The sequence below is a fragment of the Littorina saxatilis genome, linkage group LG14 (genome assembly GCF_037325665.1).
Source record: "Littorina saxatilis isolate snail1 linkage group LG14, US_GU_Lsax_2.0, whole genome shotgun sequence".
Classification (NCBI taxonomy): Eukaryota; Metazoa; Mollusca; class Gastropoda; order Littorinimorpha; family Littorinidae; genus Littorina; species Littorina saxatilis.
Window position 1 is genome coordinate 37606243 of NC_090258.1, and position 27172 is coordinate 37633414.

Here is a 27172-nt window from a genome sequence, read left to right on the forward strand (position 1 = left end):
TAAGTGTGCATGGTCGTCATCCAAATAGTAACGTACATACTTTTGAGAATGAAACTGCTATAAATCGAATGATTTCTTACGAAACATGATTAAAACAATGTTTGAAAGGAAAAAGTATTCGTACCTGAATGATTCAGTCGAAAATTTCGCTAGGTTGAATATGGTTTCAGATTTGTTGTAAATGTAACGTACTTAGGATTTATTCTGCATTTCTTGCTTAGGACGATAGATTCTTAATAAAAAACACATATCCTTCCTTACCCACAACAACACTAATAAGATAAAGCAAGTCTAAAAAATGGTGTTTGTGTAACACTTTTTGGACACACCGATTCCTGGCCATATCCGTACCTGGTCAGATAGAGCCATATGAGTGGGTACGGATATATCCATACCTGGGAGACAATGAGTTAATCCCTGTTTGGTTCTGTGCTGCTTTTGTTTTCCTTTGTATTTGTTTGTTTGTTGTACCGAAGAAGTCTCCATAGGCAAACATTTGACGCTGTTTTTGTGTGTGCTGTCCTTACATTGGTGAGTAGAGAATTCTTTGTTTTTCAACTTTGTTCATCTCATCCACAGTCATTTTGTTGTTTCGACTCCAACAATGATGAAATAAACATGAAATAAGTCACGGCAGAAGACTCTACCTTCAGACAGCATGCGATCCACGTCAATGTTTTTGCTGTTGAGGATTTTCTCCAGGTTGTCTGGGTCTCCCTCCTTCTCCGACTCCTCCCCTTTGTCCTTGCTGCCATCTGGACACACAGGAAGGCGGTGTGAATGTCATACTCCTTCAGGAAAGCATCACAACTGTGGCCAGACTAATACATTATCCCTGTTGCAACACAGCTACTTATAGGCACAGTCCTTCCTGTGAAAACGTTGGGCTCACCGTCTCACTGTGGCCAGGCTTCCACATGGGATGAGACCATCCCTCCACTTGGTTATATACCAAAATATCAACACCCTGACTGCTTGCTGTGGCGAGTGAATCTCTTGATGAATTCTTCTTCTTCTTTCATGGGCTGAAACTCATACGTTCACTCATGTTTTTGCGCGAGTGGTTTTTTAACGTGTATGACCGTTTTTACCCTGCCATTCAGGCAGCATACACCGAGGATGCATGCTTGGTATTTTTGTGTTTCTCTAACCAACCGAACTCTGACATGGATTACAGAATCTTTTCCGTGCGCACTTATACACGAAGATGGATAAGGCACCAGCAGGTCTGCACATAAGTTGAACTGGGAGGTCGGAAAAATCTCCACCTATAACCCACCAGGCACGGCCGGGAATTCTAACCCAGGACCTTCCGCTTGGGAGGCTGGCATCTTATCAACTAGGCCATTGCGCCCGCTGACTATGAAGTCAAAAAGGGAAATAAATAAAAAACAGCCTTACCAGCCCCTCCCTCCAGGTCAGTGTCCATCTCAAACAACTGAAGGATGTCTTTGGGCAGAAAATCTGAATCACCTTCCTCTGCAAGGGCATGGACAGTACAAGTTATGAGACACTTTCTTCTTGAAAAACACTGATGGAATCTGCGAACAAGTATATGTGTGTAAAGAACGCAAGATCGACACATGCAAACAGATATAGACAAGTATGCAACCACACTTAATCTCTCTGTCACACACACACACACACACACATTCACGCAAGCACATAAGCAGTCGTACTCCCTCTATTTTCATTCACACATGCACACACAAACACACATGTACGCACGCACACAAACACACACACACAGATGCATGCACACACACAGACATGCATCAACACACACATGTACGCATGCACACACACAGGCACACACACACACACCAACACACACTCTTTCTCTCTAGTACACCTACCCAGGTCATTTCCGTCGCTGCCGTGTGACGGTGACATTGGCGTGGCTTGGCGGTCTCTGCCCATCAGCAACATTTCCCCTGCCCCCAGCCCCTTCAACTCTCCATCACCGTCCAAACCAGCAGACGGAACTGTCGTCGAACTGGTGGATGGCATGGGGGAGGGGCTAGAGGGGCGGGAGGAAGAGTTGTGGGGGGTGTCAGAGTCAGAACCAGAGTGAAGCAGCTCTTTGGACGACACCGGGCAGTATTTGCTGGTGGTCGTAAGCTCAATGCCGAAGAAGGCCTCCTGTCAACAAATATTGGACAAAGTTTGTCAGAAGACGAGTAACAGCAGATTTCGTGTTTGTTTTCAGACAAAGGACACATTTCTGAAGAAGTTCACTTTGAAAACATTTCTTGTGTCTCTGTTTTTCTGTGTTGTCTGTTGCAAAATATATTAAAGGATTCAACATAAAAAATATCACACAAACTACTTGCACACATGGACGGTCTTTAGCAAGTTGCACACACACAATTCTCTCTTTCTCTCTCTCTGACCTGTAGGTATCCCGGAAAGCTTTCCTCCAGTTTGCCTTTTTTAGACTTTCTGGGTTTTTTCTTGGGTTTGTCTTGTAGCAGGGACATCTCTCCCTCAGCACCTGAAAACATCACACGCACACACCAGACATCAAGCGTCAATAACCACAGAACTAATGTCAAATGCATGAACACTGCAATGTAGAGAAGGCGGGGAACACAATATCATTCATTGTAAACCTGCCAAAATCATTATAAACAGTCAAGTATTTGTTTAGGCATTGACTTGTGACATGATAATAACAAATTCAATGATCCACACAAAGCTATCAGTGACAGTTAACAGAAACTAAACTCATGTAGAAAACATGGAAAATGAAACTAAACTTCAACCAGTCTATAAAGATCACCTAAGGGGCCGACCAAACATGGGGGTCAGACAGGTGGTAGCTATGGAAACGTGAATTATATAGAGAGATAAACCAACTTGTCGGGGATTAGTTTGGGTAGTCGTAATGGGCAGGTGGCCATTATTACCAAGTGGTCACCAGGACAGGTTGGACTGAATTTATATGTTTGCAAATCTTGTTTTCCTGTTACTCAAGCAAACATGATGAATTGAAGAGAAAAGCCATTCAATCCAATCAATGGCAAGATAAAAAATAATGACACTATCCTACCTCAAGCAAACACGATGAATTAAAGAGAAAAGCCATTCAATGGCAAGATACAGAATAACGACGCTATCCTACCTCCAGCAAACACGATGAATTGAAGAGAAAAGCCATTCAATAGCAAGATACAGAATAACGACGCTATCCTACCTCAAGCAAACACGATGAATTGAAGAGAAAAGCCATTCAATGGCAAAATACAGAATAACGTGCTAAGACGCTGAACTAAGCTTCACCCCAAAGGGGAAGAAACCCCCTAAAAAAGAACGGCCTTGACCTATCACCCATGTTACACAAGAGTCAAGGCCATCACGCGTGACTCCACCGCCGCCATGTTGTGAAAGCTCACTCCCACTTCAGCCTCCGAGTAGCTCGGACGCGTTTTTACACTACGCTACAGGCTTTCAGCCTACTGTCTTCTGGACAGTGTTTTCACCCCGTTTACAGGTCCCTGTTTCTCATGCACAAGTTTGGGTGAGCTCATTCTTATTTGTTTGCTTTTGCTTGTGTTTGTTTCTTTCTCCGTTATTCGGTCTGATTGTTGTTTTCCATAACTCAGACTGTTTTTCGTCAGCAATGGCTTACACGGAGAAAAAGAAATTACAGACTAGACAAGTAGCTGCTGAGGTTTCTCCTAAGTTACGCATAAAGAGAAAGGCAAAGGCACTATCGTTTCTGTTCTTGACCCATGTTCACAAAAAAAAATGTCAGTTAAGATTTCGATGAATTGAAGAGAAAAGCCATTCAATGGCAAGATACAGAATAACGACGTTATCCTACCTGGTGGCAGCTCTTCATGATGTTCCTCCACAGACGTCTGGCGTTTGGCGAACTTTCGGGTCAGCTGGCGGATCATAAATCCTCCCACACCTATCGCACACAAACAATCATTCTGGGGGTTTTGCAATTGGGAGTATTTTCAAGAAAACTTTGTGTATTTTCAGAAAAGTGAGCGTAATCCACGCAGCATTTGAATATCCATGATTTAAATATGTTTACACACGTCCGTCGCACCGTTAATCAAATTTACCAATACATTTAAAACAAATGTGTCAAAATTCTGGATCTGCTTTGGGATGCGCTTGTGAAGAAATTTAGTCTAGGAATATTTCATCCACTGACTATACTGCTCGTATTCTAGACAATCATGCGTACAAAATACGGTGAAATTGTATGGGTTCCCAGGTCTGATGACCTCAATTTTAAGACTCCCTCCTTTTTAAGACATGCTTTTCTCAGATTTGTTGAGGTCTTAAAAGGGGGTTCCACTGTATTGGTGGGTAAAGACCCTTTAACTTCACTTGTTTTCTCTTTCATTACTAAATCATTTATTGTTCCAAATCCATTAGAGCAACAAGATCACCACACTTACCAAATCCAACTTGTTTGCGCTGGCGTTTCATTTTAGCTATCTTGGCCTCTTCCTCGGGTGTGAGTTCAGGGGTCATCGCTCCACTAGGCAATTCCCCTGGCTCCAGTCCCTCGAACAGTTTCATTTCATCGTCTGCACATCACAAAATACATGTTGGAGTATAAAAGATTCATTTCATCGTCTGCACATCACAAAATACATCTCCGAGTATAAAAGATTCATTTCATCGTCTGCACATCACAAAATACATGTCCGAGTATAAAAGGCTACCTTTAAAATTCAGTAAACTCTTATTTTAGACTCACCAACTACTTTCATGGTGTGTTATGCCTTTTCTTGTCATTGTACGTCAGAAGTAGGTGTGGATGACCACACAAGACAATAATTACCAGCAGCATGTTTCAATGTTTCTTCTCCTTTAATTATTTGTTCTTTCTTCCCCACTCATTGTTTACTCTTGACACCGACTAGGCACAGGGCTACAAAAATCACCAATCATTATTTACTCTTGACACCGGCTAGGCACAGGGCTACAAAAATCACCAATCCCAAGTCAGATAGACTGCTAACCTTCCAAAATCCTGAATCAAAAAAACTTTTTTGATAAAATACCCCCACTAATATCACACCTCTTGCAGACACTGACCTTTATCAAAGCTGTCTTCGCCGTCCAGGCTGAAGTGTCGCGGTGTTCTGGCGCCAAAAGGGAGCTTGGGTTTCTGTGGTTTTGGTTTCCGCTTGACCTTTGGCAGTGGGACAATTTGACTCTGAATCTGTTGCATGCCATTGGCCAGCAGGTACACGCCATCGATCAGGTATTGTCGCGGTCGATCTGTGCAAGAAAAAGGTTACACGCATTATATATTGTCGCGGTTGATCTGTGCAAGGAAAAGGTAACACGCATTATATATTGTCGCGGTTGATCTGTGCAAGAAAAAGGTTACACGCATTATATATTGTCGCGGTTGATCTGTGCAAGAAAAAGGTTACACGCATTATATATTGTCGCGGTTGATCTGTGCAAGAAAAAGGTTACACGCATTATATATTGTCGCGGTCGATCTGTGCAAGAAAAAGGTTACACGCATTAATGATTATATATTGTCGCGGTTGATCTGTGCAAGAAAAAGGTTACACGCATTATATATTGTCGCGGTTGATCTGTGCAAGAAAAAGGTAACACGCATTATATATTGTCGCGGTTGATCTGTGCAACACGTATAAGGTATTTTTGCAGTTGATCTGTGCAAGAAACACGTTACACGTTACCGATCTTTATGAAATTTGACATGAGAGTTCCTGGGTATGATATCCCCAGAGGTTTTTTTCATTTTTTTGATAAATGTCTTTGATGACGTCATATCCGGCTTTTCGGTGGACTGACGATGCTACGAGTATACGGTCTTGCTGCGTTGCATTGCGTTAAGTTTCATTCTGTGAGTTCGACAGCTACTTGACTAAATGTTGTATTTTCGCCTTATGCGACTTGTTAAGACTTGTTTCCGCAGACATTCTGGTCATAACCTCTGTAAAATTACCTCCATTTTATAAGACCACCTCCTTTTTAAAGGTACTGAACTTGTCAAATCCAGGTGCACGGAGTCCCTGGGGCTTTTAGTCATACCTCAGGCAGCTATCCGTTAGAAGAACTACCAAGTTTCATTGACTTGCACCCAAAGAGTCAAGAACTGCGATTTTTTTACGAATTAATTTTGTACTCGGACCCGGCTGGTCTTGACCTATTTTTGGATCTAAATTTAGATCAGGTAGATCACCACATCATGCACAAAAAGACACGTCACTAAGCAAACTATGTCAGACGTCATCATGAGTTTGTGTAAAACAAAATGGAGGCAGGAATCACTCAAGTTGAATCGAACTCCGACCAAACACCAACGTAATAACTAGGTTAATTTATGCACTCGCGTGAACAAGAAACTGTCGAGCTTCACAGATGTCGTCGTTGGGTAGTTTTGGGTTTGTTTTACTACCATAGGAGGATTTTTGAACTGTAAATGCACTCAGCTGCAACAAAAACGCAAAACGAAGGCTGTGAGCTGCACTGTGCCTTTAAGACCCCATTTTCTTAGATTTGGAATTATCAAATAAAAATAAGCCAAGGAAGACTTACCTGGTTCATATATACTGGCCGGAGGTGAGGCAAGCTTGATCTCTTCCTCCACTGGTGGGGGTGGTGGAGGAGGGGGAGGTGGAGGCACTGAAAACCAACATAACACATGTTTTCTCAAGTGACAGTGAAAACCCCCCTTTAGGACCTACAACAGTGAGTGTGAGAGTGAGTGTGAGTGTGCGTGAGTGTGAGTGAGTGTGTGTGTGTGAGTGTGAATGTGTGAGTGTGTGTGAGTGTGTGAGTGTGTGTGTGAGTGTGTGTGAGTGTGTGTGAGTGTGAATGTGTGAGTGTGCATTTTTTGCTTATAATTTATCATGTTTGGAACATGTGTGTCCAGGTGTTTGCTCATACACAGTTATTTCAAATGTGTCTATTGTACATGGATGATTAATCATGAAGATATATACAAACTTACTTTTAACCCTCCTGAAGAAGGCAGCGACAAGCTGTCAAAATATTGATAATGAATTTACCTAAACTGGTAGCTGTTGTGTTTTTCTTTTTGTTTAAAAATCTAAAAGATAAGAAGTGTTGAAGAAGAGAAGCAACTGACATGGCCCTGTCTTGCCGGTCTTGGGCCGACAGTAGAGACAGTGGTAGCCATAGTCCGCCGCCAATTCAGCTTCATCTTCATTCCTCAGCCCGTCACACATACAGTGAAGCCACCTGGTGGACAAATGTGACACCAGTGTCAACATAAGACATAAGACAGAGGACATAGGACATAAGACAAGATAAATATTTATTGTCCATACATTTAAACAAGAAGAGCAAACGCTCGATCGAGTCACTTTCGCAGTTCTGAATATTATATGAGGCATCAGATGGACAGGAAGAAATTGCTATTCACAACACAATGAGTCACGTTCACATAAAATTTGAGCCCGGTCACTTTTATAGTTTCCGAGAAAAGCCCAACGTTAAGTTGTGTGTTGCCGAACAGAAAAGGCTAGTTATCTCCCTTGTTTTTCTGATAACGTTCGTAAAAGGCTACAGATGTAAATACTTTGATGTAAAGAATAATCCTACAAAGTTTCAATCACATCCGATGAACTTTGTCAAAGATATAAAATGTCTAATTTTTCCTTTGACGCTGACCTGTGACCTTGAAAAAGGTCAAAGGTCAACGAAACCATCGTTAAAGTGTAGAGGTCATTGGAGGTCACGACTAAACAAAATATGAGCCCGATCGCTTTGATAGTTTCCGAGAAAAGTCCAACGTTAAGGTGGTGTCTACGGACGGCCGGCCGGCCGGACGGCCGGCCGGCCGGCCGGACAGACTAACACTGACCGATTACATAGAGTCACTTTTTCTCAAGTGACTCAAAAATGGATGGAAAAGTGAGGTTCATCTGCTCTTAAACAACCAAACATATGACAACAACCTAAAACATAAAAAACATACGAAGTAAGAAGATCTGAAGTACTCCGGAGAGGCACGTATGCCCACATCTATACATTCACACACACACACACACACACACACACACACTGAGACTGACCTGTCACAGTGCACACACTGTATGATGAGCTCCTCCTCCCTGTAATGGCGACAGCACACGGGGCAGGACAGTTTGCTGTGACAGGGCCCACACTTGGTGTAGTTGCTCATCCAGTGACACCCCGTACCCGGCGAAGTGCTGCCGCAGTACAGACACCGCACACACCTGCTCACAGTCAAGTGTATCTGTGTTACTGCTAAACTCTCTCTTGACTCTCAAGCTGGGAACATATTGATGTCGATCAGGGCTGCTTTGCTTTAAATTCTGCAGACATGGCAACTTTTGTTATGTGGGGATTACTTGAAGCCAAGTAGTGCCTCAAACTTCCCAAATTGCTGAAACCTGTATGGTCAATGCTGAAACCTGTATGGTCAATGCTGAAACCTGTATGGTCAATGCAGAGCCAGTGGTCTTCCAAGTGGACAGACAGACAAACACTCATGTGTCGGTCAAGATGATACCCCGCGTGCAATGGTACTTCTTCTTCTTCTTCTTCTTCTTCTGCGTTTGTGGGCTCAAACTCCCGCATACACTTGTGTTTTTTGCACGAGTGGAATTTTACGTGTATGACCGTTTTTTACCCCGCCATTTAGGCAGCCATACACCGTTTTCGGAGGAAGCATGCTGGGTATTTTCGTGTTTCTATAACCCACCGAACTCTGACATGGATTACAGGATCTTTTTCGTGCGCACTTGGTCTTGTGCTTGCGTGTACACACGGGGGTGTTCGGACACCGAGGAGAGTCTGCACACAAAGTTGACTCTGAGAAATAAATCTCTCGCCGAACGTGGGGACGAACTCACGCTGACAGCGGCCAACTGGATACAAATCTAGCGCGCTACCGACTGAGCTACATCCCTGCCCTAATGGTACAAATAATCAACTTACAGATCTGTTTACCCACACTTTGACTTTGGTGTACTTTTCACCGAGATTCAGCTTATTTTCAAAATATTGAGAGTATTTTGCAACTCACAAGAAACGTTCATGAGCTATTGCTTCAAGGGCAGCAATAACATTGTCCGTTTTCAGAAGTGGCACTTTCAGACGTTACTGCTTTTCGCTTCGACATTTTCGTCAACGTGCTGGACTCGACAACAATAGCGGCAGATAAAATCTCGTCATACCACGTCTCACATAATTACATTGACCAATCGTCAAAGCTGGATTTTATCCACTGGGCTATCGCGAGAACAGGTTTGGCAAGCTACTTTCGATTTCTTCTTTTTCCATTTAGTGATCATGATCAAACTTGATTTGTTTTACGATCGTCGGAATTTTTTTTTTCCAAACGTATTGGTCGTATCCTTGGCAACTTTGCGTTCAAAATACGGTGAAATCGTATGGGTAACTGAACTTATCTCAAAATCGTCTGTGTATCTCACATGCAAGATGCGGGCGAGGTAATGACTAAAAAAATAAAAAATAAAAAGCTCACCATTTACACTTCCAGTTTCCCTGCGGCACATGTTTGAGGGGTGGCTGGAGACAGTAGGTGTGGTAGGAGATGTCGCAGTCGTCGCACAGCAGGAGTCGACCCTCGTCGTCAGGCCCCCCGCACCCCTCACACACCGTGCAGTCCAGGCAGCGCCAGCCTTTCTTCAGGATCACACGCGTCACCTGCACACACACTCTCTTCTTGAAAACATCCGCTAGCTTGTGCACTCCAACAACACTGACGCAGGAATGAGATTTAAATCTAAAAGCTCTTTCCAAACTACTAGTCAAAAGGCATTATATTGCTGCCTTGTAAGTCTTTTCATGCTTAGATCCAAGACATACATGGAAGACACGTAGACGACAGTAAGTGAGATTTTTTTTTATGTCTTATGTGGGAACCAGTCTCCTGAAGCACTGAAAGAAAAACAACTTTCAATCTAAAATCAAATTTTATCCCCAGCTTACTTTCACAATTATCGACTGGCTCACTATTAACTCTTAGCATCCTGTACTGTTCTCTATAGAGTAATGCTCATATCCTGTAAGGATTTGTGAAAATGAGCCATAAATAGGGTTACACGGCAAAATGTGTGTAACTTTTGTATTTGTTGATAGATTTGCTTTATATTTTAGGGGAGGTTAGCACTTAGGTTGTTCTACATGCCTAGTATGTTACTTTAGTTTTATTTACCCTTTTACCTGTAAAAAATTAAACTTAATTAGCAATTGCAGGTGTTATTATATGTGTGTGTGTTAATAAAACATTTTCATGGACAACTTTCTTATGTTGTGGTGTTTAAAGTGTACAGACATCATGCCAAGAAGTAAACATGCACACCACTGACCTTTGGATGACTTTATAATGCATTATTGATGAACGAAATCACAGGTACCAATAAGTCACGTTTTCTTCTATTCACAGTTTTCACTTCAAAACTAATGTCAGTCAGAATGCAATTTCCACAACAGTTTTCAAATGTATTAGCCAGTTTGTATAGTCACCAAAAGTGAAATCCACATCCTTGCCACATCATGTCACTTAACAGGCATAGTTGGTCCAAATTCACTTTCAAAAGGTTCTTTTTCGAAGTCCTCAATAATGTCCACCCATTCTGCATCAGAGTCAACTTCTGCGTCGGACTCAGAACTATCGATCTCTACCTCCGAATCAAAATCACTGAGATCGGCAGTGTGCACTGTAGACACTGAAATATCACTCTGGTTGTCAACACCAAGTCCCTGCGCTCTTTCTGCGATTAACTGATCGATTAAATCGCCAAATTCTGATCCACTGTCGGACGCATCATCTGCCATGGCGGCCACAAGGTGTGCAGAAAAAAATCCGAGAAAAATTGCGCTAAAACAACCCCAAACAAAGAAAACTGCAGTCAGCGGGAACAGACGACGCAACTAGAACGTTTCCGGAAGTGGACTAAACCTTCTCTCTCGCACAGAAGAGCTCCAACTTCCTTTGAGGTCATTTCTAAAAATGGCATCAGCGAGTTGCGGTTTCGTGCGGTACAGGACTGACATAGAGGTGCGGTTTCATGCGGTACAGGACGCTAAGAGTTAACATTAAAAATATAATAAAATAATGATTGCACCATTTATTTTACCAACTATTTTCTTCACAAGAATGAATTGTAGAAATCACAAAAACCAGTCGCAGCAATCAGAAAGAACAAATAAGCGCATGTAGTGCTTACAATGTTTGAAAAGAACAAACTTTTCTACAAAAATGTCAGCAAAAAGGTCCTAATTAAATCCAGGACTACCCATATAACACCAAAGACAGCCTCACCTTGACCGAGACACAGTAGGGGTGGTAACACTGTCCACACTGCGTGCACACAATCATCTTGGCTTCGTCCCCCAGGCCAAAACTACCACAGCTCTTGCACACATCCTGAAACACCAAAGGACACTACCTCTTTAGCTTCCAACCAAACAAGCAATAGTGCTATTAACATTGTGATGGGCATTGCAATTTACCACTACAGTGGAACCCCCCTTTAACGACCTTCAAAAATATGAGAAAATCAGGTCTTAAAAAGGAGGGAGTCTTAAAATGGAAGTTAATTTACAGAGGTTATGAACAGAAAATCTGGGCGGGGATGTAGCTCAGTCGGTAGCGCGCTGGATTTGTATCCAGTTGGCCGCTGTCAGCGTGAGTTCGTCCCCACGTTCGGCGAGAGATTTATTTCTCAGAGTCAACTTTGTGTGCAGACTCTCCTCGGTGTCCGAACACCCCCGTGTGTACACGCAAGCACAAGACCAAGTGCGCACGAAAAAGATCCTGTAATCCATGTCAGAGTTCGGTGGGTTATAGAAACACAAAAATACCCAGCATGCTTCCTCCGAAAGCGGCGTATGGCTGCCTAAATGGCGGGGTAAAAACGGTCATACACGTAAAAGCCGTGGGAGTTTCAGCCCATGAACGAACAAACAAACAGAAAATCTGAAAAAACAGAGGAAGCCCTATATTGGGGGGGTCTTAAAAGGGGGTTCCACTGTATTAACATTGTGATTGGCATTGCAATTGTTACCACTATTCATTTTCATTCAGTACAGTAGAATGCATCTTTCAAGACCTCCCAAACCTGAGAACATTGAGCCTTGAAAGAAAAGTCATAAAATAGGGGTCAAGTTATAAACAAAAAAATCTTAAAAAGGTAGGTCTCAAAAATGGGGGTGGGTGGGTTCTTCAATCATGAGGTCTAATGGCCGTACCAGATATCACACCTCTTGAATGCAATCTCTCTTTGAACATTCTTTATTTGGCTGAACCTGATTGTGGGCAAAGTGAATTTTATAACACCAAAGAGGGGGGAAAGCCGGGGACAGTACAAAAGACTGAATTAGGAGAGATTGTCCAACATCTAGGTCAAGAATTAGGGACACACACCCATAATCAACCTTTCCACGGCATAACAATCCTCCCACTCTCATGTAAACTAAAAAATATTCAAATCTCTATGGAAACGAAATAATGAAATGAAATAAAGAAATGAAATACCATAATGAAATAATGAAATTAAATAATGAAATAATGAATTCAAATCTCAATGGAAACGAGTACCAACCTGATTGAGAACAAATTTGTCCTTGGACTCGCAGATGATCATGGTGGCCGGGTGGTCGTCGCCCTCATCGTCGTCATCTTTCTCTTTCTTCTCCACAGATCCATGCTGCTGGGAGGAGGGGGAGGTCCCTCCACTGGAGGGGTTGGGAGGGGTGTCTGCTGCAGGAACTAATTCCCCGCCCTGCACACAGGTACGATCGAGTTGGTTACGCTCAGACATGATCAAACAACAAATTAAGGATAATGACTTTAAACAATAAGATTTGATCTTTGTGGTTGCACTGTTGCCTCCTTTAGTTATGATTTTCTCTCACACATCTTTCAAACAGAACTGGAAAGCCCCCTTAAAGCTGTGGTCTATTTATGACTTTCCGGGGCTACGAGGTTGAAAAATAGGGATACAATCATGTACAGAATTCTGTACTACCCGAAACCCCACCAATACGGCGTGTATGACCTTGAGAGCTTCAGTCAACGCTTGAATTTTGCAGGGACAACATCCGGTTTGCTCTCTCAAGACTGATCATATTTTATCTTCAAGAGAGAGATCAAGGGGAAAAAATAAACGCCCCATCGAAGATTCGAACTCTCGACCTCTCGACCACGAGACTTCGTGTCTCATGTCCTAACCACTAGGCTACTGCGCCAATTGAGAAAAAGAAGGAAAAACATTGATATGAATTCATGTTATGTTATTCTTGAAGCAGCATGATTTGTATCTCTATCCGCCCATTGTTCAGAAGTGAATACATGTATAACTATTTCTTAGATGTCTGGTTTCAACTGCACAGAGCTTTGGAGAGATTCAATTACTGTTCTTGTCATTTTATTGCATGTTGTAAATAGAGATATCGCAGCTATTTGCATGGCGCGAATGTCGACGTGTAGCATGACGGTGTAAACATGTACTGCGATTCCGTAAAACATGTTTGCAAATAAAGGCAAATTTTAATGTCAATTTTTACGTTTTTGCAACGCATGAATGGTAATTCAAGCGTAGAATGATATAAAATTATCAATTTTGTATCTTTGACAACACTGGTGAAGTGGCTTAGCGGTTAAGACATCGGCCCCGACATTTCGAGGCCCCGAGGCCTTGAGTTCGAATTCCAGCCAAGTCGTTCATTTTTTTCTGCTCGATCCTTCTTGACAAATATGCTCAGCTCTGCGAGAGCAAACCGGATGTTACCACTGCAAAATTCAAGCGTTGACTGAAGCTCTCAAGGTCATACACGCCGTATAGGTGGGGTTTCGGGTAGTGTTTGCTGTACAGAAATCTGTACATGATTTTGTCCCAATTTTTCAACCTCGTTGCCCCGGAAAGTCATAAATAGACCACAGCTTTAACTTGGGTAATGGTGTACCCAATTACAGTAAGAGTAAGAAAAGTTCTTGTAACAGAAAGTCGAGTTTCCAGTGCTGTCTGCACCCTTAACATTTACACCATTCGGTCAAATCACTGACTTCCAACAGTGAAGGAGAGAGCACAAATCTTGTGACAGCTAAAAGGGTGGTCACTCTTGAAAGATACTCACCACATCAACTTATCCCTCTGATAACAGAGCCAAAAGTAACTGGTCAATGACAAGTTACAACTACAGAATTTAAGGAATGCCCTGAAACCTTCTCTGTCTGTTTTACGGACAATCTGTTTTTCACATTCAAATGATACCAGTGGTCCCCCTGACTTTGAGAGACAAAAGACTGATTTCTTATCAGCGGTAGAAAAACTATTGTTACAGAATAAGCACTAACACCTGCTTGGTAAAAATGGGCATGTTCAAAAGTAGACAAATGATCCTGTGTGCGCGATGAGTCATGTATTAACCTGAAAAGGTATTTCTTGTCGGATTTAAAGCGTGGTTCATAAAGGTATTTTCATTTCCGTGAGCATCATTGTGTAACTCACTATAAAAGCGTCAAGGCTTTGCAATGAGGGCATCCATCCATTTGGACAAATCCTCACATATGCATTATGTTTGCTTTCCGCGTGGAGCGGGAATTTCTGGCTGATTTTATTTCGCAACTGATACCTGTGTCAGTCTGTGAATTCAATTCAGCAAAACACGCTCACTCAGCACAAAAAACCCACGGCAAATCCATTGATGTTTGGTATATTTCTTAATGGGGGAATACTTTTATGGCAGGTAAACAGATCTGTGTTTAGTATACAGGATTGTTTACCGGCATAAAAGGTATCTCTAACGTACCTTTAATGTTGATTTTGTGCCAGACAATTTGTAACATGTGCTTACGCTCGCCTTTAGATGATGCCGTGAACATTAATCTACAATGCTTGATATAATAAAATGTTTGATATGATATCCATGGACCCCAACATGACGGACACAAACGACCAAACCAACAAAAGAGGTGACCAAATGCAAGGAAGCGATCCATCGTCAAATCTGCTTTTAACGTCGAACTTTCTTTCGCTGCAACAAATAAATATATAATTACGTTAAAAAAAATTGAAAAAAAAGAAAGTACCTGTGGCAGGGGGTGAGGTACAGGTGTGGTAGGAGCCGAGGTGGTAGTGGAGTGGTCCCGGACACTCAGGCTGGTCTTGATCTTGACGCGCGGACCTCGCCGTTTCTCTCCCAGGCTGAGGGGACGATGACGTCGCTTCTCTCCGCTTCCCATGCCTCTCGACTGAACACACAATGGTAAAAACTTATTAAACACCTACAAGAAATGAACACAAAATGGTAACAACTCTTTAAAAACCTACAAGAAATTCCACGTAAACATGATTTTTCTTTCAAAGCAACCTTCAAAGCAACCTTTTCTATTTCAATTTAAGTTTTACGCCCTCACGGCAAAGCCATTAGGGGCATGTTCCCGGGTGTTACCCTGACAACTCAACAGACAAGCTGTGTTAATGAGGATCATACTTTGCTCCTCTTTGACAGATTGTAAGACTAGGCGTGAGCCTAAAATCTCCATCCTTGAGTAATAAAGTAAGTTCGTTCGTTCGTTCGTTAGTCTCCCTTTTTGTGTGGGATGGGGTGGGGTGGGGAGGGGGTAGCTATCTGTACTGATCTTTTTAGCATAAAAAAACCCATTAATATACCGAGTAATCCAATATCAGATGTTTATGGCAACCAATTGCATCGATAGAATAAACCGAGTGATATCCTACAAATGTATCGCAAACAAGGAACAGGGTTTGCCTGATGCCTTGCACGTTTTGCAAGCAATGCCATTCATTAAAGGCCAAGCTATCATCTAAATCATGAACTTGGCTCAGGCTGATTCAGTGATTGCTATGGCACAACTTTTAGTTCTCTTGACCTTGTTTGACCTATACTTCATTTCTTTATACTAAACTTGTCAAACTTAAATAAACGTGCACACCTTTCAGCTTAAGTACCAAAGAATCTATTCGTGTTTGCACACACAAAAAAACTAAAAAACACAAATACATCAAAATATGAAAAGACAAATGTGCTGTAAAAGAAAAAAAAGACTGATCAATTCAAATCAATGATTATATTTGTTTGTTTGTTTGTTTGCTTAACGCCCAGCCGACCACGAAGGGCCATATCAGGGCGGTGCTGCTTTGACATATATCGTGCGCTACACACAAGACAGAAGTTGCAGCACAGGCTTCATGTCTCACCCAGTCACATTATTCTGAGACCGGACCAACCAGTCTTATGATTATATGATTATATGGACACACTACCAAAGAGTAATGACTAACTGACTGCATATATAAATAAATATGTAGGAAAGTCTCTCATACCCAAATAAACAATCTGCATGCATAGAAAAAAAATTGCGGTATCAATTACAGTAAAAACCTGCGAGCAAAGGACGCTCTTGGGGAGCCTTGCCACTGTCCTTTGTAGCAAGGTGTCCTTTCTTATGAATATGAATGCGCCAACTTTTTTTTGGAGAAAAAAACCCCAACAGTCACTGATTCTTTTTTGCCACAGATTATTAAAACTCAAAGTTTTAAAGCCCTCAAGTTTTTTGTTTTTGTTCAAAGAAAAGGAGAGAGAGAGAGAGAACAAACGAATGAGCGAGCGAGAGAGAGAGAGAGAGGTGCAATCGGTTTCTTATCTGAAGCAATGGTCCATTCACTGGAAGATTCTTTGATTGAGATGTTGAAAACCACTCGAAGAGTTCTTCGTTCAACTCATCATAGGTTGTTTTTCTTCTCTTAACACACTGACTGAGAATTTGTGTTCGATCAGCTTTTATGTTGGAAATTTGAGTTTTTCCGCAATTCAGCTCATCAGCAATTTTTCTAACTGTCTTTATGACATCGACTCTCTCTTCTAAAGTCAAAATTTTTCGTTTTGGCATGATGAGACGAAGACGAAGGATGAGACGAAAATGCATCACAGTACAGAAAGTAGAAACCCGAAATGTTTGTGAGTTCACAGCATCGACCAATGAGCGTGCACCATACAAAAATCAACTTCTTTCAAGTGCTGTCATTGGCTTACAAAATAAGCTTCTCGCGCGTTCACATCGCCAGCGAGATTGTATTTGCAGAACCAAGATGGCGGACCAGCGTCAGCTAAAAGCTGTCTGCTTCAAGGGTTTGTCCGTTGTTGACAAGTAACGAACCTAATCGGGACCAAAAAAGGGTGTCCGCGTCCGTGCCTTTGAAGTGTTCGCTCTTTTAAGGTGTTTTTGAGAGTAAAATACATCCGTCCTCACTTGAATTGTCCGTTATGCTAAGGTGTCCACCGAAATAAGGGTCCGCTAGATGCAGGTTTTACTGTACCTTCAATTCAAGACAGATATGGTTACACTTTTGACCTATGATTAAGTGAGCTGTAGATTAGACAGTGAATAGTTCAGAAAGAGAAGGAACAACTCAAAGAGCATATTATTTTCTAGCATCTAGATGATGAAAGAAATAAGTTGGCAGATACAGAGCTCCCACAGAAGAAAAGCAAATACCACAGGTTTACAGGGTCCGGAAACAATTTGAAATTTACAATGACATTCAATATGGTGCTATCTGAGGTAAATCAGACCACATTTATAGAGTTCTTATTTTTACATTTCTAGAACATCCTGGGAGCTTTGAGTTTGATAGAAACAATACAGTGGAACCCCCCTTTTAAGAACCACCAATTTAAGACTGCCTCCTTTTTAAGACCCGATTTTCTCAGATTTTCTTGAGGTCTTAAAAGGGGGGTTGTACTGTGTAAAGACATCACAAAGAAATCAACACAGCTGAAATCACAAACAACAAACCAATGAGAGCGAGTGTCACAAAGGGATCCACAAGGTCACGAGACTACAGAAACCCAACACCACAAAGTGCATGTGAATGAGACACCCAACACCACAGAGTACATGTGAATGATGTACACATCTATTTGTCCACAGCCCGTCCTTACCCGTGAGCGTGAGCTGCCCTGTTTTTTACGGCTGATGTACAGCTTGTGTCCGTATACGTCGTCCCTGTGGGGAACGTACGTCTGCAAGGTCCCACCCACAGACACACACGCACAGACACACACACACACACAAACACAATGGTTAGAGACGGCACTCTTGACAACACAAACTGATAATAGCAAGAAGTGACAAGCAAAGTTAAAAACTTAGAAATATGAAAAATAAGTTTAACTGATGAAACATAGTTTCAAAATTACTGAAGCTAGTGAAAGGAAAAAAAGCGGAATATTGAACAAAACGAACTACTTTAAATTTGACAGAGATACAGCCTGCTTCTGTTTTTTGTTTTTTTCACATCCTCACCATCATCTACATCCCTCTTAGACGTAGAAAATAGTTTTTACTAGCTAAACAAATATACCTCTGACATACAGTCTACTTTTTCAACATTCTGTTCATGCTTTCCATTTGCTTGTTCTTCAATTTCTTGGCGAGAAAAAGAGGTGCAGAAAACACAAGATCAAAAGTGACGGTGATGTTGAGAAACACTCAGACAACCTGAACGGAGGAAAACCACTGTTAGAATCATCATAAGAAGAACAGAAAAATTCTGCTGCCAAGGAAAGAAAACAAAACACAGTGCTGTGTGTGTACCTTATCGGTGTCATAGTCCAGACTGGAATTGGAGTCTTCACAGTAGAGGGACTCCTGAGAGCTTGCTGTGGTCAGCGTGGCCTCTGTCAGCATGGGGTTGTCTTTCAGACTGAGATCAGAGTCAGCTGCAACAGGGAATTGGGAAAAACATAAGGCAAGGCAAAGTTTATTTTCAAAACCCCCTAGGGTTACATGAAATAGGTATAAATGCCATCAACAACAAACTAAGACAAAAATGATAACACGACACAACTCTTCACAATTATCAACCATAATTAACTCGAGGAACTTAAGGGAAGATTAGGAACAGCGCACATGTAAGCAAATAATAAGACAGAGAGAGAGCGTGTGAGTGTGTGTGTTTGTGTGTGAGATGCAGGTGTGCCTGCTTGAGTAGGTGTGTGTGTATGTCTGTGTATGTGTGTGTGCTTATATGTGTGTCTTGAAAAGTGCTGGCAAGGTCATTTGCTATATGCGCAACAGCACACAAGCACGTTAACAACCAGCTGTATCTAATCTTCTGACAAAACAGTTTGCAAATCTATGTGTGTGCACGCGCATGCACCCACACACGTCAACCATTGCTTCCTTTCTTACCTTTTGTGAGAGGGAATGATTCCAAGGATTCGTCAGTCCCTGAAGGTGCCGTCAAAGCATAGGGTTCAATGTCCATCTGAAAACAACAAGCACAGGTGTCAGTTATGTGAACATATACCACAACCACAAAGACACCAGCAGTGCAGAACACATACACTCATAGTGACTGCATTTTTCTGCCTGGTCTAACAAAGCATAAAACCTCAGACGATGAAATCTAAAATGACTCTTTAATGCATCTTTCTTGTCTTCACCTACTCTGTTCGAAGACCAGTAGAACTCCTTTTAAAGACCCCCCCCCCCCCCCCCCCCCCCCCCCCCCCCCATGTTTAAGACTCCCTCTGTTTTAAGACCCTGTTTTCTCAGAACATAACGTCTGTAAAAATACCCCCATTTTAAGACTTCTTCCTCCTATTCAAGACCTGATTTACTCTGATTTCTGGAGGTCTTAAAAGGGGGGTTCTTCTGAACTTACCTTATGTAAACAAGACAAATAACCACAAAAAAAAAATCAATGGCTAAAAGCCCCCCCCCCCCCCCCCCCCCCCCCCCAATTTTGTTTTCCACATGCACTTCAGACACATGTGATACGACAACAGTATTTACTCACAGGGTCACTCTCCCTGCAGACCTGACAGATGTAGTCGATGGTCTCCCCTTGTTTCACGCGCTGCAGCATGCCACTGTCAATGGCCGAGTCACACTCGCTGTGTACATGCCTGTAAAAAACAATCATCATATAGTCAACAAAAACCACATTTATGACAACATTCTCTTATGGCAAAAGTTCCTTGAATTAATCAAACTGCCTCCAGAACTTTTTTCTTAACTGAGCTGCAATACATAAAAGTGTGTCATATAATTTTTTTTAACTAATTTCTCATGAAACAAAAGTTATAAGGGAAAAGGGAAAGAGCAACTGAAAACAAGTTCAAACAATTCCAGCTATAATTAACCATGGATAATCACAATCACTACCGAAGGCAAATGCTAAAAGGATCAACCCTTAAAAAGAAAAATCTTTCAAACTATCGACCAAGACAATAAAAACTGATGACACCAGCACAATCTGAATCTTCAGTCTACTAACTTTTTGCACGAAGAGCATGGGACCATCATGTTCTTGTTCTGGAAGTGACGGTAGGCCTTGCCGCACAGAGGGCAGCACAGGCCTTTGTTTCGTTGTTGGTAGCAGCTGTCACACACAGAGTAGTTGAGGTGCCAGCGAGAGCTCGGGCCGTTGCCTGGAGTTCGAGCCCCACAGTCGCTGCAGATCCGGCAATTCTGCAAACACACACAGATAAACACCAATGTATCAAGTGCCTCAAAGAGCGGAACCAAAAAGCATCGCTAGGTTTAAGCATTCTTCCCCAAACTGCCATCTCTGCTGGCTGACCAAACGATACAAAACAAAACATATAAGGCCATCAGACTCACTTTTAGTTGACAACCTTTTTGCTTACAGAACTTCATAAATGCATTGGAAGGGTATATTAGCAAGCAATTTTACTCTATATTATAAAATTTCAAAAATAAATTTTGATTTAATTAATATACTTACCAACTCACATAGATAGCATTAACTTCAGTTAAAGTGCTAGGACACTGAACTACGCTTCACCCCAAAGGGGAAGCAACCCCCTAAAAAAGAACGGCATTGACCTATAACCCAAGCTATACAAGAGTCGAGGTCATACCGTCACGTGACCTATCACGCGTGACTCGACCGCCGCCGTGCTGGAAACTCACTCCTACTGAAGTGATCTGTTCATTTTTAGGGAAACCCTAAGCAAAACTTCGTTTTGTGATAAGACATGGAAGCACTCTTACATGGCAACGTGGGAAAATAACTCTGAAACAAAAACCGTATGCCATACAAGGCATGGTCCTTGATGGTTATTTACACTACCGGTGTACTGCGCCTGCGCAGGATGTATACCGGTGAAACCCATTCCGTATTGAAACATATAACCCCTTAAAAAAATTTGCGGGGCAGGCCGGGAGGGAATCCAATATGTGAGTTGGTAAGTATATTAATTAAATCAAAATTTATTTTTGAAATTTTATATTAAATTACATATTCTTACGCAACTCACATAGATAGCAGATTGCTAATTTAGGTGGTGGGCAAATGAACTCACAGTTAACATCTTGCAAGTATCTGGCCTGTAGCTACAAAAGCTGGCAAACCGAAATTAATGTTCTGCCGAGCACCAGATACGTTCCCAGGAAAACATAAAAAGACATCTTCTGCGGAAGATGTCTAGTAGATGTGTATTAAAATAGCGGGTACTTAAAATACCCCGCCGATAGAAAACTCATGACTATGTCCTTGAACGGTCAATGAGCTGCATTCATGACTTATGTAAGTCTCTCAGACTTGAGAACAGATAAAGAAGAGGCCTACACTCTGACCTCTTGAGCCCGTGCTGCCTGAAAAGGGAGGACTGACTGCCCCCCCCCCCCTTTTCCCTGCCACCACTGTAGGCATTGCCTAATCAATGTGGCAGTCCATTTAGCTAAGGTTGACTTCACTAAATCATTGCCTCTAGAAAAGTTGATGGAAATAAACAAAAGCCTTTGTTCTGGTGATCTAAACAGATCAGTTTGTTTGTTTATTTGTTGCTTAACGTCCAGCCGACTACACAGAGCCATATCAGGACGAGGAAGGAGGGGATGAAGGGGGCCACTTGTCAAGCGAGTCAGAAATATATTTAAACTCGAAATGTACAATTGTTAAATATGGCTCTAGCAGAGCCAAAATATTGCAAATTGGTAGAATTGTATTATCGGATCTGGTTACCCCTGTTTCTGCTTATTTGTCAGAAATTTTGAATTAAACCTAAGCGCTATAGATCAGTCTTTCTCCAAAGAGATGTCTAAAGCAAAAACCAGACAGAAAATGCACTTACTCGCACTTCTCTCAGAAGCTACTAGAGTAAGTATGACGGCTTCCCGTATTTAGAATAACAAGGCTAATTTGTCAAGGATTAAACAATCCGAACTCAAAAACTCCGAAACTAGGAGCAAATCCCAAGCCGGGACTGGAGATTTGCTTTCAGCCAACCAAAGGGAGGTTCCCTTAATCACGCTGGCTAAAAAGAACCCAAGTGAAAAAATGTTTTGCGACCTAGCTGTGTCAGTGCAACTGATATCGCATAAAGTCTTAATTCAGAGACGTGGGAGAAAATTCGGAAAGCCAGGATAGGTGGTTCGCCACCCGCATTGAACGGAGAGAAGTGGGGTTCTTTAAAAGTACGCCAATTGTTCCAAGCCAGTCAAAGTGAAACAAAAACGAAGACGCTGAACCCCTATGGAATCTCTAGACCAAATCCAGAGATGAGGCAGAAGCCCCTGAGCGTCTCGATGATTCCCGTACAGTAGACACCCGTGTGGCTCGAGTGTAAAAAACGGCGCCTTCTTGCCAGCCTAAAGGACTGGCAAACAAGATTGAATGGGCCCATAATGTGAGACCAACAGGCCGCTCAAAGTAGAATCAAGAGTATTATCCGGGAACGGGGAGACGAACATTTAGCAGAAGGTGATAGTACCGAGAGGCAAAACTTCTATCAGCGGCTTCTCCAAATTCACCAGAAGGAGTAGAAGCGCATAGCGAGATAGAGTCCGATCCAAGTGGACATTCCTGGCCGACCGACTAGAGTCTGCCAAGCCATAGAGCCTCTCAGAAGGTACTTCACTGCTAATAAGAATTCGTGGTGGTAAAAGCCACATCAAAACCTCGCATGCTCGCTGTGGCAGTGATAGGGAGCGAGATGCCACCCCCTGCTTCTCGTGATAAAAGACCACTGTGATGTTGTCCGATTGAATCAACACCTGTTCTCCCCTGACAAGGGGAAAGAATTCCACAAGAGACAGAACTGCTTCGCTGGTGGAGAGAGAACCAACGGGAACGCCCTGTAAGAGCAGTGGTGTGAGAATCCAAAGATTGGTTGTGTCTGTGAACCAGTCAAGAAAAGACACTAACAGTAACATGTTCCGGCTCTTCATTTGATTGCTTATCAAACGAAACCAGAGCCCTGAAGAACTGAATTAAATAAAAAGTAGCCACTTCCGATCCATTTTGTATATCCAAAGGTGGAAGTAAACATAGGCACGATCTATATAAGTGACCCAAAAGGAAGGGCCCCAGTGCCTCCCTCAATAAAGTGAGAGTTCTAATCGCCCCTCCAGCCGCTGTGGGAAAACACAGAGGCAGAGAGAAGAACGCTAAGACTCCAGTTGACAAGTGCCAAGAGTATGCAAGAAAGCGTGCTATTGTTTGCCCACTGAACCCTACCGCTAAATCGCCTCGAGGAGATAAAGTGGTGGGTATTTGGCAACGTGCCACACCGAGAAGAAGATAAAACCCAAAGCTGAGAACGGCCAGCTTAGCGCTTTTCTCTGATAAGAAAAGCCGAGGCGTGCCGTGGGCTTTTCCTTTTGCTGTGAGATTCTCTCTGTTAAAGAGTCCGCGTGCAAAGAGGAGGATTCGCAAAGAAAAACCCTCGAGCAAGGAAGAGATTTAAGTCTCACCGACAGAACAATACTGTCGGCCGAGGCCTTTTCCCAGAAGAACAGCAAAGCTAAGCCCTTTGAATATGTGTCCCGACAGAACACAAAGGCATCCCATCCCGTGAGTACGAAACCGCACAAGGGAAAGAATGAATCAAAATCTTGCACCAAGACGATAATAGAAAGAAGTGCGGCCACGATCTTCCACAGCCAGGAGATCATTGTTCTTGAAAACAGACAGTTTCTCCTTGCTATGAACATTAAAGATGTATGATCGACAAGTACGGTGCAACCGGAAGCGGTTCCGTAGTACGAAGAAAAGAATAAACTAAGTTCTTAGGCTTGGTGTAACCTAGGCCTACGGATATCGCTCAGCGAGTGAAGCGTTACTTGCGCGGGTGACGCAAGCGAAAGCAACGCCGCATCGCTGCCCACAAAGGAAGTGATGGAAAAGGAGAATCATATGAGAAAACTTCCGCAAGTTCAATTCTAGAGCCAGACAAGAAAGCGTCCCTGCGTGAGTAAGCAGCATGTGCGTACAACCGTGCCGCGACTGACATTTGTTCGGCTGAAACCTTAGCCAAAGAGGCCAGGAGTATGAGGACGTCTTTCACGCTAGCGTCGTTTCGAAAATCGAAAGGATTCAACAACACCGCGACCGACCGCGAAAGAGATCGAAGAAGTGTCTCTGAAAGAGACGCAAGTTCCAACGAGTATCTTCCCGTCTCCCCCAAACCAAGTAATGCGCCTTCAGAGTAAGCGCAAGCTTTGTCCAACGATAGACATCCTCCCTGAGATTAGCCAACTCCGGAGTGACCGGAAGCGGTGCACCCGGCAAAGCGTAAGTCTCAATAAGACTGTGATGACGACGGGAGAGAGCAAACTTGCGTGAATGAAACGAAGTGCTCGCTTCCGTAACTGGTCTGAGGCAAGCCATGGCTGAGCAGCATCAGGAGCCTGACCGTGTGCAGCCAGTAAAGGCACAGTATCCACAGGCAAGCTATTCTCAGAACCCGAAGTTCTAGCCAGCACCTTGGAAAGTTCGCAAGCAACAGAAGGAGACTCGCTAAAACGATATCCCTGAACTTCCGTTAAAGCAGGGCGGAAATCACACACCACTGAGGGTGGTGGTGCCGCAGAGCTTGTCATAGCTGTCACCCCTTCAGCGAAGTACTTGGCAGACACCTGAGCTGCAGTAACCATAGCTGGTTTAAGTTAGAGTGACAACTTGCCATCAACTTCCTCCTCAGAAACTGAGTGAGAATCATCGAACTCCGAATCTGCTGAGGCTGGACCGTGAAAGTCGCTGTGACTAGCTGCGTCACTAAAACGATCCACCACAGGCGAGGCTGATTGCAAAACAGAAGAACCGTGCAAAGCCTGCCCGAAAGCAGCTTCCTGCCCAAAAGGAGGAAGTTGAGACATGTACACATTCACCGAGACATAAAAGTCTGCCCGTGAGTACATCTGTCTCGTTGTCCGGTGTCAACCCCCCGTGAGTTCCGCTTGCTAAGAGCGATAGCCTCCGGGGAGTCGAACTTTCACCCCCCGGCCGTGGCGGGGGGGCTACTAGTTCCGGCCCAACTTGTTGTCCGGTGTTGACCCCCCGAGTTCCGCTTGCTAAGAGCGATAGCCTCGGGAAAGTCAAACTTTCACCCCCCAGCCGCGGCGGGGGGGCTACTAGTTCCGGCCCAACTTGTTGTCCGGTGTTGACCCCCCGAGTTCCGCTTGCTAAGAGCGATAGCCTCGGGAAAGTCAAACTTTCACCCCCCAGCCGCGGCGGGGGGGCTACTAGTTCCGGCCCAACTGGAACACTTTCACCAGAGAACCTGGCTACCGGTGAACCTGACTAACCTGTAGAGCGTGAACGCTCCTCGTATGAAGTAAACACACTCCTCTGCGTGCACGTCAGCCGAAGTGACTGTGCATGAAGGCGGAACCTCGATGCGTGACAACAAACTGCGTCGCCCACTCCCGCCGGGAGCGAGCGCAAACTCGACGAATGGCAACATGTTATACATTTGGGTCGAAAACATCTCAAAAAGGGAAGAAAAACTATCTTAAACACAAGTATTCTCTTTCCCACTGCGTTTGTCTTGGCTGAAGTAACCTAAATTTAACCTGCTTCAGCACGATTGGACTCATAGGGTCCAAAATTAACAGACATTCTTTCTTTCTTCTTTATATGGTGTTTAACGTCGTTTTCAACCATACAAGGTTATTTAACAGACGTAATAGTTAGAGACTGAAATGGTAGTGCCTTTGCCTTTCTCTTTATGCGAAACGTAAAAGGAGAAACCTCAGCAGCTACTGACTAGTCTGTGGTTTCTAATTCTCCTTGTCAGCCATTGCTGACAAAAACCAGTCTGAGATATGATATTGATAAACAACAATCAGACCGAACAACGGAGAAAGAAAGAAACGCAAGCAAAAGCAAATAAATTAAAACGAGCTCACCCAAACTTGTGCATGAGAAGCAGGGACCTGTAGACGGGGTGAAACACTGTCCAGAAGACAGTAGGCTAAAAGCCTGCAGCGTAGTGTAAAAAGCGTCCGAGCTATCTGGTAGCTGAAGTAGGAGTGAGTTTCCAGCACGGCGGCGGTCGAGTCACGCGTGATAGGTCACGTGACGGTATGACCTCGACTCTTGTATAGCTTGGGTTATAGGTCAATGCCGTTCTTTTTTAGGGGGTTGCTTCCCCTTTGGGGTGAAGCGTAGTTCAGTGTCCTAGCACTTTAACTGAAGTTAATGCTATCTATGTGAGTTGCGTAAGAATATGTAATTTAATTGTTGTTATAAGACTGAAGAAACAAGATCTTAACTCAGGCTATTCCTACCTTGCACTTCCACCCGTTCTTGGGGATAGTGGTCATGGCAGGTTTGAGACAGAAGGTGTGGTAGCCCTTGTCACAGGTGTCACACACCAGCATCTTGATGTCATCACCAGGTTGCCTGCAAACACAAAACAACATCAAAATTGTCAAAGGGCTGGACACAGGAGATGGCAAGAACAAGACCTCTGTGACCTGTTTAGGTTCACTAGCTTTAGCATATCGTACTGGAGCAGTGAATATTGACAACAGGAGTCATAAGGCCACCAAAAAAAAATAGTCTGTTTACGGTATCCCGACCGACCCTATTTTTTCGCGCGACCCTAGACTTGTTTTGGGCATTTGGGAAACAAATTCATTAATGAAAAAAATTACAAAAATTAAAAATAAAAAAGTCTGTTTTTTGGCAAAATAACTTAAAAATATGTTTTTTTGGAGAGAAAAAATGTAAAAAAATAAATTAAAAAAATCACGACCTACCGACCCAATTTTTTTGCCTATGTTACCGTAAACAGACTACTTTTGTTTGTTGGCCTAAACTAAAAATACTTAACACTGGGAAAATCAAGACAGGGAGAACATATCACATCTTATTTCGTTGATGTAGACTGCCAAGGTAATCTAGCTCACGCCTTG

At 43.0% G+C, this 27172-nt stretch overlaps 1 protein-coding gene across 8 annotated transcripts in view; it reads right to left on the reverse strand.

Moving 5' to 3' along the window:
* The window catches only part of LOC138947709 (histone-lysine N-methyltransferase 2C-like), a 168752-nt gene that overhangs the window by 128353 nt on the left and 13227 nt on the right, over positions 1-27172 (reverse strand). For 6 of the 8 annotated variants that reach the window (XR_011449765.1, XM_070319245.1, XM_070319249.1 and 3 more), the window contains exons 11-30: positions 26543-26657; positions 20283-20476; positions 19803-19911; positions 19193-19268; positions 18596-18720; positions 17941-18021; positions 15065-15226; positions 12576-12755; positions 11294-11398; positions 9491-9672; positions 8052-8216; positions 7103-7215; positions 6550-6636; positions 5065-5250; positions 4419-4550; positions 3827-3916; positions 2394-2494; positions 1857-2142; positions 1402-1479; positions 648-755 (exon numbers count right to left, since the gene is read on the reverse strand). Coding sequence is in view for 7 of the 8 variants with exons in the window: in XM_070319245.1 (XP_070175346.1) it covers positions 648-755; positions 1402-1479; positions 1857-2142; positions 2394-2494; positions 3827-3916; positions 4419-4550; positions 5065-5250; positions 6550-6636; positions 7103-7215; positions 8052-8216; positions 9491-9672; positions 11294-11398; positions 12576-12755; positions 15065-15226; positions 17941-18021; positions 18596-18720; positions 19193-19268; positions 19803-19911; positions 20283-20476; positions 26543-26657 (2675 nt within the window). In the remaining variant the exon portion in view is untranslated. The remainder of the gene's footprint in view (positions 1-647; positions 756-1401; positions 1480-1856; positions 2143-2393; positions 2495-3826; positions 3917-4418; positions 4551-5064; positions 5251-6549; positions 6637-7102; positions 7216-8051; positions 8217-9490; positions 9673-11293; positions 11399-12575; positions 12756-15064; positions 15227-17940; positions 18022-18595; positions 18721-19192; positions 19269-19802; positions 19912-20282; positions 20477-26542; positions 26658-27172) is intronic. The other 2 variants (XM_070319248.1, XM_070319250.1) reach the window with 2 other exon arrangements.